General features: G+C 40.5%; 1 protein-coding gene across 11 annotated transcripts in view; it reads left to right on the top strand.

Moving 5' to 3' along the window:
- The window catches only part of SCEL (sciellin), a 204,945-nt gene that overhangs the window by 133,134 nt on the left and 55,265 nt on the right, over window positions 1-16,546 (top strand). For all 11 annotated transcript variants that reach the window (XM_032314543.1, XM_032314549.1, XM_032314550.1 and 8 more), the window contains one exon: window positions 442-507. In XM_032314543.1, coding sequence (XP_032170434.1) covers window positions 442-507 — 66 coding nt within the window. The remainder of the gene's footprint in view (window positions 1-441; window positions 508-16,546) is intronic.

The raw sequence follows: 16,546 nt of genomic DNA, 5'->3' as shown, positions 1-16,546 counted from the left end.
GATTTTTTAAAATCACACAGCTTTTTAAAAACTATGTAGAATAGAGCATATGACTGGTTTTGATTATAAAATGTTTCAGATATGCAGAAAATAGAAAAAGAGGTATATTGATGATAAACACCCATGAACCCACCAGCTACATTAAACAAATATTATTTCCCAGATTCTCTTCATATTTCTCTTTGAGGAAATCTCCACATTTTAGTGTCAAGAAAATGGGCGGGGGGGAAGGAGCTTATTTGGGGAGCAGAGAACATAGATTGTGGTATAGTCATTTCCTTTTAAGTTTATGAAATAGTTTTCATTTTACTTCCAAAACCTGTAGAAAAGTCATCTCAGTGCCTCTTGAGTGTCAAATTATTTTCAGCATTTCCTGGTGGACATGTGGGTGGGATCAAGTCTTCAAGCACCACATTTATAGCTGATGTCATTTCCTAACAGACAGTCCTGGATTCCGCCTCCTCCTCCAGGTTACAGTTCCACCCCAAGCACGGGAACAACCAGAAGGTAAGGGAAAGGTGTCAGATGTCATTGTTTTGTAACTTAATGGAAGAATGCATTGGGTCTTGACTGTGTATAATTGAGGGAACTTTGGAATAAACTGGAAGAGATCTTATAAATTCTGACCGCTGAACACGACAGTGCTGGGTGGGAGTGAGGTCAGGCTACCAGTGCCTCTGGTAGGAAATCTGACGAGGTGTGAGGAGTCAGCGGTTGTATGAGTTTACTAAGGGCTGCCATAACAAAACCTGTAAACTGGGTTGGGGTGGGGGGTAACAAAAGTGTTTCTCACAGTTCCAAAGGCTAGAAGTCCAAGATCCTTGTGTTGGCAGGGTTGGTTCCCTCTGAGGGCTGGTAGGGAGAGTCTGTTTCACACTTTCTGCTGGTTTCTGGTGGTTTCTAGGCACCCCTTTGGCATCCCTCAGTCTGTATAAGCATCATCCAGATCTCTCCCTTCATCTTGGCATGATGTTCTCCCTGAGTGCGTGTCTGTTTCCACATTTGCTCTTCTTAAGAGGACACCAGTCATATTGGATATGCACCCTATCCTCCTCTAACATATCTAATTACATCTGTAATGACCCTCTTTCCAAGTAGGGTCGCATCTGAGGCCCTGTGGGTTAGGGCTTTAACATATGAATTTTGGGGGTGCACGGTTCAACCCACAAGTGGCAGAAGAGAGAATGGAATGAAGCAGCAGACAGGGCTCCACTGGCTCCTGGTACACCCACCACTTCCAGGCAGCCATGAACCCAGACAACTAGATGGGGATGTGAGTTGCAAGCTCTTTGTAAACTTTAAGAGATAAATGGGTGTTTTCTACTTTTATTTTTTTTTGTTGTTGAGATCAATAATTATAACTAAAATAATAGACTACATGGAAGATACTTTGTTCTACAAAATCCATGTTAGGAATGTCAACAAACATTTGATTTCATACATGATTATTGAATGCCAGATATTTTTCTAATATCTTGGGATGTATCAGAGAGCAAAACATGGAACCTACCTTCTGATCTTCAGAGAAGCAGACATTTGTGCAGAATTCTTATATTCTATGCCATCTCTAACACACAAAGAAAAATAAGTCTCTGATTTGGTTATGCTTTAGGGTATCCAACATTGTTTTTATGTCTTCAACCCCCAGAATATATTTAGTGAACATTTCCATGTTCCAGTGGGACTTATTTTCCCAATGCAACCATTGGAAAAAAGAGTTATTAAACAGTATGCTGGTTTAGCATTAGATTGTTTTATTTCCTAAAATTGTCATCTGTTGTGTAGGCTTTTGATGTCTCTTTTATTTCCAAATAATAGATATATTTGGAAACCAGTGTCCTTTATTACAGTTTAGGTTGGTTCTATAAGGATGGCCATAAACTTTTTCACACATGTTGCACCTATATATATTTATATATATTACATATTAGTTTTACATGTATAATTATTAAACTTGTTGAACAATCACAACTTAGAATTGTATCTCCCTTCTATTAAAATATTTTCTTTTTTATTTTTTTTAAATTTTTAATTTTTTTTAATAAACATATAATATATTTTTATCCCCAGGGGTACAGGTCTGTGAATCGCCAGGTTTACACACTTCACAGCTCTCACCATAGCACATACCCTCCCCAATGTCCATAACCCCACCCCCCTTCTCCCAACCTCCCTCCCCCCAGCAACCCTCAGTTTGTTTTGTGAGATTAAGAGTCACTTATGGTTTGTCTCCCTCCCAATCCCATCTGGTTTCATTTATTCTTCTCCTACCCTCTTAACCCCCCATGTTGCATCTCCACTTCCTCATATCAGGGAGATCATATGATAGTTGTCTTTCTCCGCTTGACTTATTTTCTTTTTAAAGAAAAAGAAAGTCATCTATAGGTGACTTCCAATTATATGAACTGCCAAGTATGGATTATGTTTCTAGTTTAAAACCTTCTTTCCCCTCGGGCAGTGTTTAGGTATGTCTCCATGAGTCACACCTTTCATGGAGACACCTGAGTGCGGAAAATAATAACTAGGAGTTTTGCTAGTTACTGTTGTTTCCTGAGTATTTTAAGATCCATCCAATTTTGTCTTGATAGATAACTGGTACTTGGGAATATTTATTACTTATTTCTAAAATCTTATGTTCATCTTCTATTTATTTTTTCGATATTAATGTAAATTGTCACTATAATAAGCAACTGGTTGTATAGCTGTGTAAGAATACAGAAGGATTATTCATGAGTTCGTATCTCATGCTTTCAATGCCCATTGAGCTTGTGGATCTCTGTTTGCACAGAACTGGTAGGGCTTGGCTATATGCCCTTACAATTTAAGCATTGCTGGATATAATTTATGTGGAAGATAAAACGAGTCACAGTGCTCCTATTTCTGGTTCCTGGATCAGATCCATAGCACCAAAACTAAAGGAAAGAGAAGATTATTGGAGTAGGTTGATCAGTTTAGATATCCTTTCCTTTTTTAGAGGCACAGATTATTAATACAATAGCTAAACTGAAAGACTCCTCTTTGAGGATCCAAGCTAACGTCAAACCAGGCTTTCAGGGAAAGGAGGGAATAATAACAATATAGCAATGCCTTTGATTTCTAAAGTGCTTTTCTTTGGAAAAGCTCAGAGTACAGCTTCTGTTTCTCACCTTTAATGCCTGTGCATTCCTAGGGCTGAAAAAGAGCCTTTTTAGTGAAAGCTGAAAAAAATAGAAGCAATTATTAAATGATAAAAAAGAACCAAAGACTTGAAAAAGAGATCTTTGTCCCCAGAAGAACACAAAGAAAATGAAAATAGGTCAAAAAAATGAAAATGGAGGACTATGATTTTTAATATTAGCTAATAGCTCAATGCTAAACCCATTCCCCTCATCCTTCCCTTACACATTGGTTCCCTTCTCTCTTTTCCCATTCTCACATCTCCTGCGAGAGAATCTCCCCTTACTGCTGCACTCTTGCTCTCCTTTCTAGTCTTCATTTTGTGAACCTTCATTTCTCCCATCACCGGACCGTTCCCAGAGATTTCATTTTCTCTCACATACCCCTGTCCGTGCTGCACATTTGAAACGACCACCAGACTTCCCCGCCATTGTTGGAGTGAGTCCTTTTCTTCAACTTTTCTCCCCCTTAACCTCTCCATGGCCTTCGACACCATGGAGCATGTCATCCCTCACCGGTTCCTTTCTCATAGAGTATCGAAAAGTCAAACTTAGTTGTTTGGGGGTTGAAGACCTGTGTGGACGTCGTGTTTGGATTAAAATCTGTCACAGGCATGATGTAGTCATTACAAAGTGTCTCAAGCTCTTTTACCAGCAGAGGAACCCATGCTATCATAGCTTTATCTATATTTACATGTATATGTATACTTATACCTATGACTACATAGGACTGTGTTTACCTCTATGTGTCTTTCTGTATCTATACCTATAACTATATCTACATCTAATTCTGGGTACAATTACCATAAGACTGGTGAGTTCAACTAGAGATTAAATGAGAATTCTAAAATAGCCATATATTATAGCTAAATAAAAAAAGCAATTTCTTAAAACAGGTATCCTTTTATGTATTATATACGTTAGTCTTATGATGAGAGGTTGAGATCTGGGTGATCAAACAGAATTTTGGAGTTACGAGTTAAGTATCTTTGAAAGCCTCTTGCCTTTTTTTTTTTTTTTAAATAAAACAAGGTTAAGGAGAGAAGCTCTGATTCATGATAACAAGACATATAGCATTTAAAGTTTGAAACTTAAATAAAACCTTTTCTTGGTTTCGAAGGCCGCTCCTTGGTCATTGGGATGGAAATATTTTCTGACCTCTTCTTCCTTTTTTTGCTGAGAAGGGGAAAATCTAGCATCATATTTGAATGACCTCCAATGTCAACAAGGTTATTTCTTCTGAAATATTCTTATATATTTTTTTATAATTTCTTATAATTTCTTTTCATTTGAATTAAGACTGAATCAAGATTTAACTTTTATAATTGCTGCTCCGTGTTACTGTCGTCAGTCTTTCCTTCTACCTCTGTGATCAAATCCTTGCTTCACTGGTTTCCCTCCCTCCTATATTCAAGCCCCGTTCACCTTAAAAAACAGCTTCTTAGAAATTGATATCCGAGGAGGGTCTGGGTGGTTCTGTTGACGGTGTCAGACTCTTGATTTTGGCTGGGGCCCTGATCTCAGAGTTGTGAGATCCAGCCTTGGGTAGGCTCTGCACTGAGTTTGAAGCCTGCGTAACGTTCTAGCTCTTGCTCTCCCTCTGTCCCCTCCTCCCCATGCACAAGTTCTCTCTCTCTCTTTCTCTCTCTCTCTCTCAGAAAAAAAAAAAAAAAAAAAAAGAATAGTCTAAGGGCTCCTGGGTGGCTCAACTGTTTAAGCATCTGACTCCTGATCCTGAGTTCAAGCCCCACCTTGGGTTCCGGGCTGGTCATGGAGCCTACTTAAAAATAATTATAATAATAATAATAGCCGAATTACACAAATCAATTCAACGGGGCACCTTATCTCTCCACTGCAGCCGAGGTTTTCAGAAAAGTTGATGATACGTGCCATCTTTATTCTCTGGTTTCCACCACCCTAAATTCGTAGTAGCAGCTCTCCTCAACGTCACAAATGACCTTGCTGATAAATTCTTGTTGACGTTTCACTCTCTGTGATTACTTGACCCTTCAAAGGACATTACTGGCTATTTGTGCCTTTAGGAAATCTCTCTCCTTCTCTTTTGAGAAACCCCCCTACTCCACACCCCAAACATACTCCTGGGTTTCCTTCCTCTAACCATTCTTTCTCAGTCTCCTTTGCCACCTCGTTATCCTATACCAGCCATTTATTGTTCATGCTCCTGAAGCTTCAAAGTTCCTCCCCTCTTCTTGTTCAGTATTCCGCCCCTCCACAGGTTATCCATGCCCAGGACCTCAATGACCACATGTGTGCTCTTGACTCCACTTAGAGCCACTCCACACCTCTTTTCTGAGTGACTTTGGACAGCTAACTATTTGCTCAACATCTTCCCTTACCTTTCTCAAAAGTCTTGTAAAGCTCACATGTTCAGAATGAAATTCCGAATTTTCCACACTAACCTGGTGCTCTGTCTCAACTAATAACACCATCTTCCAGCCCATTGACACTTGAAAACTTTACATTATTTTTTACACTTTTTTCCCTTAATCACCAATAGCCAATCCATTTAGTAAATCCTATCAATTTATCGGCAAGATACCTCTTGAATCCATATGCCTCCATCCATTTCTATTACCATATCTTTTCTGGACTACAGTAGTAGCTACCTAGGTGTCCTCCCCTCATCCATCCGGATACGCACTCCCCTAATCTCTTCTCTACACAGCTGCCCGAGCGATATTTATAAAAGGATAATTGGAACATATCTCCCCCCTAAATAAAGATATGACTTTTCATTTTTCTTAGAATAAAGACCCAAATCTTTAGCACTGACTACTGCCCTTACCTGGCTTCTATCCCTCATAACTCCCCTTTGCTCTCTTTTCTGGTCACATAAGCTGTTTTAAATGCACCATATCCCACCTTCCGTAGACTCTTAGCATATAAGTTCCTCTCTGCTTAGAGTCCTGTCTTTTCCCTCATTTGGAGGCACTTACATTCTTATGGCCATGTTTTCATCTGTCTTCTCTTCGAAATATCACTTCTGCCTGTTCTGTCCTCTCTGCCTCATACTCACTCAGGTATGGAAGACGGCAGCTTCCCCCCTTGATTTGTCCACACACCCCCTGCATAAGATTTCAGTAAAGACGTGGGATGGCAAAAGTGCCAGCAATACATTGTAGAAGCCCAGCCCAAACAAGGTCAAATGTCATGTTAGAAATTCCTGTTTGGTAGTTCTTTGGTCACACCTGTTATGGGTTATTTCTTCTTGGCTGAGATTTCTCTGCAGGCCTGATCTTGTCGCTCTGTTGCTCAACAGCCCCTCACTCCTTCTTTCCTCCATCTTTCTTTTTCTCTCCCCCTACCCCCCCTCCTCTCCCCTCTTCCTTCCACCCCTCAAATGTCTATTAATTATTTATGCAGGCAGTTCAGTTCTCTCTTTGCCGTGCCAGGCTCTTCTCAGAGAATCTCTTCCCCATAACCAAGCATGATGATATATTCTCTCTTTGGGAAACATTCTATGCTACTTTTAAAAATAAAATTATTTTCTTGTGTCACAATAATATAAACATCCAGTCACCCACATTTAAAACACCAAAGCTGTCATTGGCCTATCTCCTTTTTCTTTTTCAATAGTCACTGTAATGAAGGTGAGGGACTTGGGTGCCATTCAAGAAAAAGGATATGACCACAGTGGGGGGGGTGGGGTAGTTGCATACTCTGAGCCTTATTTGAATGGCACTTTGATAGATTTGTCTGGGGAAGGAGTCACTCCCACATAAGACTTCCCTAAAGCTACTGCACAGGGGCCACCACCCAGAAGGGGAAGAGGGCAAGGGAACTCGTGAACGAAAGGAAGATTCACAGAAGGGCTTTCATATGTAGGTGATGCCACTCAGCAGAATGGAAGGCAGTCCTGGGTCAGAGAACTCTGACAGGCAGCAGCAGTTGGAGGTCTTTTATGGCTCCCAAAGTTGCATAGCATGGACACAGAAGAAATCTCAACACAAGATCAGCTGTGGGATCATGAGAAAAACATCAACATACTCTGGGAACTCTGATGTTGTAAAGAAAGTTTCTAACAGGATTCAGGGAAGAGGTTCTGAAAGAGGTGTGGTATTTGGGGGAAGAGAGAAATTACATAATACACAGGGTGATTTTAAGCCCAGTGATGCCACCAATCAGGATAGGAATAAACAGGAGTAGAATGGGGAATACACGGTTGGTTTTAAGAGGCTGAGTTTTGATTGGAACAGGTAGGGTCTGTTTGTGGAGGTGACTACCAAACAGTGGGAGATGGGGGAGGTGCTCAGACAAGACATTTGTGCCACAGACCCAGGTTTGGAAATGATACCAGAGATTTAAATATGGTATCTTCAGAAATGGAGAAAATATTAAATGAGAAGAGAATGAAAGTTGAACCTTTCAGGTGGTGAAGGAGGAACCAGAAAATGATACTCTCTTACAATTGCATGGTAAAGGTGAAGATCAGTATGAGATCAGTAGCAGGGATGCAGAGTGAGTGGATGCTGTCTACATCCCAAACCAGCCCAACTTTCAGTCTAGTATGAATCTTACTTCCACCATAGCTTTCTCCGTCCAAGGAGTTATTTTTGTCATCTAAACTCAAAAAGCTTATTCTCTACAATCCTCACTTGGCAATTAGTTGCCCATTACCTTAGAACATTACTTATTTTCATGGTATACTCATTAACCAATGGTATCATCTTATAATTCTATGAGTCGTCCATACAATTTTATCCATAGTAATTTGTTAATAAGTACATATTAATATCAATTTATCAATGAATTGTAGACCGAGTCCTTAAGGGTATAATAAACACAAAGATTGCAATAGCCACAAAATATGTGGAGACATGGAGGGGGAGCCAGTAGAGGTTGTGTTTGAGGTACAGTAGGATAGGCAAGAGAAGCCAAATACAGAGATAAGGGGGGGATGGAGCCGTTCCAAGAAGAAAGGATTGCAGGACAAAGGTTCTAATGCCAGAGAGTGTGGTGTGTGTGTGTGTGTGTGTGTGTGTGTGTGCATGTACATGCATGTGTGCACACATGCACACACACCCATGTATCTGTTCATGTGTGTGAAACTACGGGACTTCTATCCAAGAGGCATTATCTGCATTCATCCTCTATTAGTTATGTTTAGTGGTAGCAGGAAATCTAGTAATTGCAAATTCAATGTCATATGGAAAAATATCTAGATATCCATTTGTAGATATTCTGTGATAAGTTTAAGTATCTTTTCAGAATATCAGATTTCTTTTTTAAGAGTTAGTGGTTTGCTGTTCTGTGATTTGAGCTCTGAGTGCATGCTAGAGATTATAAAATCTATAATAGAAAATGCCAATGTCATCACTATGGGTAATTGTTTGGTAAGAGCCAGTGAAGTCTGCCTTTCCCACTTCTTTTGCTTTAGGATGTGTCAGAAAGCTTGATGCAAAACAAATTGTCCCCAATCATTTGGATATGTCTTCAGTTTTCACGTTCTTAAACTTTTCCTCATTTTTGAGTTCTTCAAAAGAGTGATTACATTTGCCAAGCTTGAGCTGGGGCATGGATAATAGTCTCCATTCGTGAGAAATATTCCATCACAGCACAATGAAATGCGGACACAGAATTTCTAGGAAGTTGATGTTGAAGTTGCTTCTGATTCCAGTACCAACCATTAAATATATTCTCTTTATGATACATTTAAGGGCATCTATGTGTTAAAGTGACTTAGAGATTCAGTGATTAAATGACATGTGGAGCTCATTTAAGAAACTCACTGAAGCTGACTTAAGGTAGTTGCTTAACAGACAATATGAATGTTTACGATGTTACCCCTTATGGTGATTCAAGACCAGCAATTAAGCCACTGCCAGCACTGTCACTACCAAAACACCAATGTGCTTTTTTTTCTGGAATCATTTCCAAAGATAGAGAATAAAACACATAGCTTCTGATAAAGTTAAAATAGTGGAAACTCACCTAACAAATTTGTCTAGGAAATTACCATATATTTAAAGGCTTGTACTTTTATAATTTCTCATCCATATTTGTTTCAATCTTTTCTTCTTCAGTGGATTTCACTTTCAGTTAGCTGGTTGGTGGAGTTGAAGGAGGAAAGAAAATCCTGATTGAGATGTGAGTTGCCATGGCAACTTTGCACTAGTTATATTTTTCTGTCTGTAACTATAAATGGTAAAATGTAACCTTTCTAATTATACTGCTACATTTTTAACTCTATTGGTACCAAACACTCTGCAAAGTTTGTTGTCATGGTATTAAATCAATATATTTTATTTTTACCTCAACTAAATTCTTATATTAACTGTTTCATAAAAATGGAATCTGTTTCATAAAAATTAAGATTCTAAGACCATTAGTAAAATGTCAAAGTACAGTGAGTTTAAAATATTATCTGAATGCCTAGAAATACCCACTGTAGGGACACCTAAATGGCTCTCAGTTAAGCGTCCTGATTCTTGATTTTGGTTTAGGTCATGATCTCAGGATTTTGAGATCCAGCCCCTCCTTGGCTCCAGGCTGGATGTGAAGACTTCTTAGGATTCTCTGTCTCCCTCTGCCCCTTCCCTTCCTGCACGCACGTATGCTCAAGTACTCTCTCTGTCTGAAAGAAAGAAAGAAAGAAAGAAAGAAAGAAAGAAAGAAAGAAAAGAAATACCCATTCTAGACATTCAAAATAATTAAAACATTAACCTGAAATAAGGTTTTGAAAAGCTTTATTTTTGAATAGTGTTATTTGACTAGAATGAGGAGAAAGCTAATTCAAAATGTGTCAGTGAAGGGCTTAACCTTTAGCATTGAGTTAGTTGCTTTTATTCAGTCCTATGAGGTCAACATAACTTCTGGTTTCATAACACTGGCTTTAAGTAACTCATACATTCAAACAACAACCAACAAAGTCATCCTTGCTTTCCCCCAGTCTAGATTCCAACAGCCCTGATCCCTTTGAGCCCCTGTTGCTTCTCCTGCTACTGGGGGAGCCCCTCGAAGTATAATGAAGTGGGGGATATTCAGGTTCCGAAGCAGGGACAAAGAAGAAGCTGTGAGATACCTAGGATATCAGGATACCTAGGAACAAGCTCCCTGCCAAGTTGCAGCTCCCTCTGCACCAACCATAAAAAGCAAACAGTTTGATTTAAAAAAATTATTTCACCCTTTAGTAGTATTGTTTGAAGGTCTATCAACTAGAGATTATAAATCTCACCTCAGAGAAAAGCATGAAAATTCTAAGAGGTTAAAGGGGCTGTCTCTGGTCATCTAAACCTTAGCGTTAATGACCTAAATCATGTTTCTTTCCTGTTAGAACTGGGCAGAGTTGGGACATGCTGAAGTATGGTGGCTTGAATTTCATGAACAGGGCATGGCTTTAGAGCAAGAAGACAGGGCATCCTGGGTATGGCGCAGTGCGTGTGACAGAAGCATACTGTGATGTAGGAACTGGGCTTCCAAGTGCCTAGGAGGAGGGCAGTGGGAAAAGTGGGTGGGGGGGTGCAAGGACCCCATTTTACTTAGGACTGTCTGCACATGTGGTGGCACTTCTTTGTCTTCTGATCTTTCTTCCTCCTATGTCAGGAATATACAGAATATTAAATACACGGAGTCCCACAGTATATGTAGCCTTTTTGATCTTGTTTCTTTTACTTAGCATAATGCATGTGGAATTCATCCGTGCTGTTCGGCTGTATGCATCAGCTGTTTATTCCTTTTCATTGCTGAGTATTATATGGAGCTACGCAGTTATTTATCCATTCACCTAGTAAAGGACATTTGGGTTGTTTTGGGGGGGTGCTTCAAATGTTCTCACACAGGTTTTAGTACATAGATGTTTCTTGGCATGATCATTTCTCTTGAATAAATGCTTACAAGTGGGATTGCTCAGTCATATGGTAAGCATATGTTTAACTTTATAGGAAACTGCCAGCTTGAAAAGTGGCTGTACCATTTTGCACCCCACCAGCAATGCATGAGATTTCAAGTTGTCTCATTTCTTCAATATCACTTAGTATTGTCAGCTTTTTTTTTAAATTAAAATACAACATATTATTTGCTTCAGGGGTACAGCCTGTGAACCATCAGTCTTACATAGTTCACAGCACTCACCATAGCACATACCCTCCCCAATGTCCATAACGCCCCTACCTCCTACCAGCAACCCTCAGTTTGTTTCCTGAGATTAAGTCTCTTATGGTTTGTCTCCCTCCTGATCCCATCTTGTTTCATTTTTTCCCTTCCTTCCTCCCATGACCCCCCCCAACCCTGCCTCTCAAATTCTTCATATCAGAGAGATCATATGGTAACTGTCTTTCTCAGATTGACTTATTTCGCTTAGCATAATACCCTCTAGTTCCATCGATGTCGTTGCAAATGGCAAGATTTCAGGTTTTTTGATGGCTGTATAAGTATTGTCAGCTTTTAAAAGAATTATTTTAGCCATTCTAATAGGTGTGTAGTGTAGCTCATCCTAGTTTTAAATTGGATTTCCCTAGAGACTAACAATGTCAAGCATCTTCTCACATGCTACTTATCATTTGTACATCTTCTCTGGTGAAGTATCTGTTCAAATCATTGGCCTATTTTATTCAGTTGGTAGTTTGTTTACTTACTGTTGACTTTTGAGTTTTAAAAAGATGATATACTGCTTTCAAGTCCTTTGTCAGGTATGTGATTTGCGAATTTTTTCTCCCAATGTGGCTTATATTTTTTATTCTCTTAATAATGTATTTTCCAGAGAAAAAGTTTTTAATTTAATGAGGTCCAACTTATCAAATTATTATTTTTTTAATGAATTGTACTGCTGGTGTCATATCTGAGAACCCTCTTCCTAACCCATGTTACAAAGATTTTTCTTCTGAAAGTTTTATACTTGTGTGTTTTATATATGTTTATGATTTTTTACTTCACCTGATAATAATTGGGCTGTTCTTTTTTTTTATGTCTTTGAGAAAATATCTAAGGACCAAAAGCTTCTGTGAATTCAGGAATACTTAAAATTCTGTGACACTTTATGTCTATTTACTGGAAAATATTGACATTTTTCTTATAAAGCTGAGATGAGTTATGCTAATTGAAATTGTATTAACCACAATTGCATCTACGTACATTTGATAAGCGCAGTATATAAACATGAAGGTGCTTAATCTACAGCAAGTGCTCGGGGCTCTGTGAGCTGAAGACGCCTTGCAATGACCCTGCTTTCCCACAGTCACGTGGGACAGATCAGGACCTATCTTCTCCTTTAATAAAGAAGCAGAGGTTGAGAGAATCAGCTATCTTACTAGAGACAAACTGAGTTAGTGGCAAAGCTAGTCTACAATCTAGGTCTCTGGAATTTAAGTCCTGTATATGCCCTATTGCTGGGTTATGGTTTATTGAAATGGCCCCTGGCCACCAGGAAATGAGACTTCATTGCAGTAATCATTCTTTTGAACATACGCCGCACATTCAATAAGCCCTTGGGAGCAGGGGCTGCCCCTTTTCTAGTTTTTAAATTTTGTTCTGTGTTGCTATGTGTCCTAACATTATACCTGGGGCATCTGTGGTATAAACGCTCATTAACAATGCCGTCCTTGGGCAAGGAAGCAATGCAGGACAATCTATCATTATTAGATTTTCCCTGGGAATATTGAAAGGAGTATTGGTTTAATGCAGTACATTATAGAGAAGCACATGAGATTCAACATTAGAAAAACTAAGTTGGAACCCTGGTTAGGCACCATGATGCAAGGAAAATTATTCATCCTTATTGACTCATTAGAAAAAAACCATTTTCCAGGGGATAGATGTATGATTGGACTAAAATAATGTTTGTGAGAGCTTGGAAAAGTTAGCAGGGCACTAAAACTCAGAAAAATATAAGTTCCATCCCCTTTGTCCTTGTTAAAAATTCTGTGTGTGGGAAACAAAGACTAAGCGTAATGGGAAGTAAAAACAAAACTCAGAGTTAAATATTACAGTCATTTATTCTTGGTTCAAACCTGGGTGTGTGCGGCAGTAATGAAATGCTCTTCACATAGGCAGACGAACAGAAGTCACAGAGCCAGGCATGTGGTGCAAAAAAGCCATAATGGAAAGAAGTGATCTTTGTAGCAGCATGTGAAAATGAAGTAACATAAACTGCTTCACAGGGTTATTTCTATTAGTTCTGGCCTTTGGGCTATTATCTACAAATTTTCCCATTTCTTGTGAAAGCTGCCTTTTTATTCCTGGAAGTTATTCTTAACAATAATAGCCATTAATGTGGTGGTGTCAACCCTGCAAAGGGTCTTGGGGGCTTGAGGGAAAGACAGAGGGTAGAGCCAAGGGTCAACTTATCCAAGCTTAAACATTGCATCTCAAAGCAGTATTCAAACAGGATCATGCCACATCCATGTCTCTTGTTTGCTTCTCTTCAAAACATTCCCGGCCACAGCTTCCTGCCTCGCTCTTGCATTTTAATCCCCCTGCTTGGCATCCCATCAAGCTCCTGGCATGGCATGAATGACTTCTCTCATTGCCCCTAAGGGTTTGGGTTCTGTCATCTGTGGCTGTCATTGCAGAGATGCAAATGAAAGCTCTTTTGAGGTGAACGGAAGTCAATGTGGCATTGCCTAGCCCTGGCCCAGCGGGGGTCTGAATGCAGCACCCTCGGAAATAAATGTGTTCCTCTGCTTCTCTTGGCCTTCACAACGGCTTGCCCACCTTTTCTTTCTGGGTCATCCCCAAACCATATCTGCACCGTGTCCCCAGCTCTACTTCTCTCCCCGTGTCTGTTTCCTGGATACACCCGGTCAATATTTACCCACCTCTCTGAGGGCTTAGCCATTGTAACAAGGAAGAAATGGAACTTTTTATCAATGTGATTCTGGCATAAGCAAAGTTTGGCACCATCCTTTTTCTCCTTTTTGCAACCCTCCTTTCCATCATTTTACCTCTCTCTTGCCTGTTCACAGATATCCAGTGTCCCGTGCAGATTTACTAGCCAGGACTGACCATCTTCTTACCCCTTTCCTCTGCCCCTGGAAGAAAAGCATATAATCAGCTAATCCACCCAGATACACAAAAGACACATTATCACTTGTGATATTCCATTATTCCCCACACAGGGATATTTTTTTGAGAAGAGGAGATAATGGTAGTTCAAATAAAATAATATCTCATTGTAAAATCTAGCACTAAACCAGAACAGGGAACTGTTTTTTTATAAATTGTTTTTGCTAAATTTGAACAGATTTTAGAAGTTTCAAGCCCCTCTTCACTACTCATTTCCTTCCTTACCAAATAGAAATCCAGCCTATCATCCCCTCTTTCAACATCATCTTTAATTTTTATTTGTTTTTTTTTTAATTTCTTTTCAGTGTTCCAGAATTCATTGTTTATGCACCACACCCAGTGCTCCATGCAATACGTGCCCTCCTTAATGCCCACCACCAGGCTTACCCAACCCCTCCACCTCTCTCCCCTCCAAAACCCTCAGATTTTTTCTCAGAGTCCAGTCTCTCATGGTTTGTCTCCCCCTCCAACACCATCTTTATTGAGCACCAAAATCATACACAATCCTAGTACTTGGGATATAACTATCCTTCTAGGAACTTATAGCCCAGTATAGAGACAGAAAATTATTTGTAATCCAAAATAGTGAGAGATAGGCCATAAAGAGGATGTACTATGGGGAGACATAAGGATATATCCAGCACAGATTTGGTACCACCAGATTCAGTAATGTCCAAGCCAAGTCTGAAGGGCAAGAAGGAAGTATCCAGGGGAAAGGGAGAGGCATGTCGGCCAGAGAGCAGAGAGCACATGGTGGTGGGGTCGTTAGGAGTGCAAGCATTTTGGCAGTTAAGTATTGGGTTCCCATGGGGTAATAACAACCACAGCACAACACATAGAGCGAGCACTTAGTGTGAGCCAGGAAGAGCTTAAATGCTCTGTAGGCCCTTCTCCGGCCTTCAGTGCCGCTGTCCACACAAGAGCCAGGAGACCCACCGTGCTCTCCGCTCTGCTGCTCCACTGCCCGTCACCCGGGCAGTCATTCCCACGCTCTGCTGAGAAAGATTTAGAACTAATTGCATCATGTCCTCCATCCCTATGGCTACGGATTCCCCAGGAGAAGCCCACTCTGATCGTTGCTTGTCACCAGGACTAGCCCCACAGAGCTCTGTCCGACACGGAGCCTGACCTGACCTAACAGTAGCTTAACCAATCAAACCTTCCACAGTACCACCCTGGATGTGTCCACTGTTCTCATCACAACTGGCTGCTCTGCAGTCTCATCTGTGGCTCAATGGCACTCTGCTCTGTTGGGCTCTCCCAGAGGACTCACTTCCACAAGATCCAGAGGAAGTGGAGAGGTCTAGTTTGCTCCTCTTTGCTACTGCTTATCAATTTTAGCTTTCTCCTCCCTAGAACTGCTCCATCTTCTTGAAATCGTGGCATCAGGAGCGCCTCTTCCTCATTGCAGTCATCTGTAGGTCTCAGAGTCACTCACCCGCACTCTTTGAAGATGCTGGCACCAGGCTCATGGTCTGTCTCACATGTGTCTCCTGTCATAATGCTCGGCGATTTCCAAATCCATGTGGAGGATCCTTCCCCACTTTGACCTCTCACTTTCTTGATCTTCTCTCCAATAATCTAGTCCTTTGTCCTACCTTAGCCACCCATAGATCGTGCCCTTCTGAATAACCACACAAATTTCAAAATCTTCCCATTCTGCTTCTACTTTCTATCTGCTCCATTCAGCTCATTCTCACCAGTCCTCTGATTCCAGAAGTTTCTCAGCCTTGTCCCCACCAACCACCAATCCACTGACTTTTCACATTTCCTCTCCCCTCATATCCTCTGTTCCCTCCATGACCATCTCAGATCCCATGGTCCTTCCTTATCGTCACTTCCTCACATCTCCCTTCCCTCCTTCACCACCATTCTCTTTGTTGCCCTCACGTGGCTGAATTATAAACTTAGTTAAATCCAACTCTCCGTTTCCTCTGTTTCTGCCCCCTAAGCTGCTGAATGGGCCATTGGAAAAACAATGGCAACTAGCTTTAATTCCATGACCATGAACCATGACCACAAACCAGTAGCTGAGCTACTAACACTGCCCAAGGATTCCTAGCAAAATTTGGCGGGGTCGAGGGGAGGTGGTGCTTATGGAGCCAGATTATCCGCTTTGTAGAGTACCTAATGTAGAAAGCTGCTAATAAATGTTTGTGAAATAAAATCATGGTCTAATTTAGTCCTGACAACACTCAGCAATCCTATGAGAAAGGTCATTACAATAAAGAGATGGAATCAGGTTGACCCATTATCACATAGCTCTGACAGTTCAGACAGCTGGACTCCAGAGCCTACATGCTCACTTAGCATGCGGCAGAAGCCAGAGGGGTACCTGGAGTCAAGATCACAAATGTACTTTAACTAGGTAT

The sequence above is a fragment of the Mustela erminea genome, chromosome 15, assembly GCF_009829155.1.
Source record: "Mustela erminea isolate mMusErm1 chromosome 15, mMusErm1.Pri, whole genome shotgun sequence".
NCBI lineage: Eukaryota > Metazoa > Chordata > Mammalia > Carnivora > Mustelidae > Mustela > Mustela erminea.
Note: the sequence above shows the minus strand (reverse complement) of the source record. Positions and strands in the feature narration are given on the sequence as shown.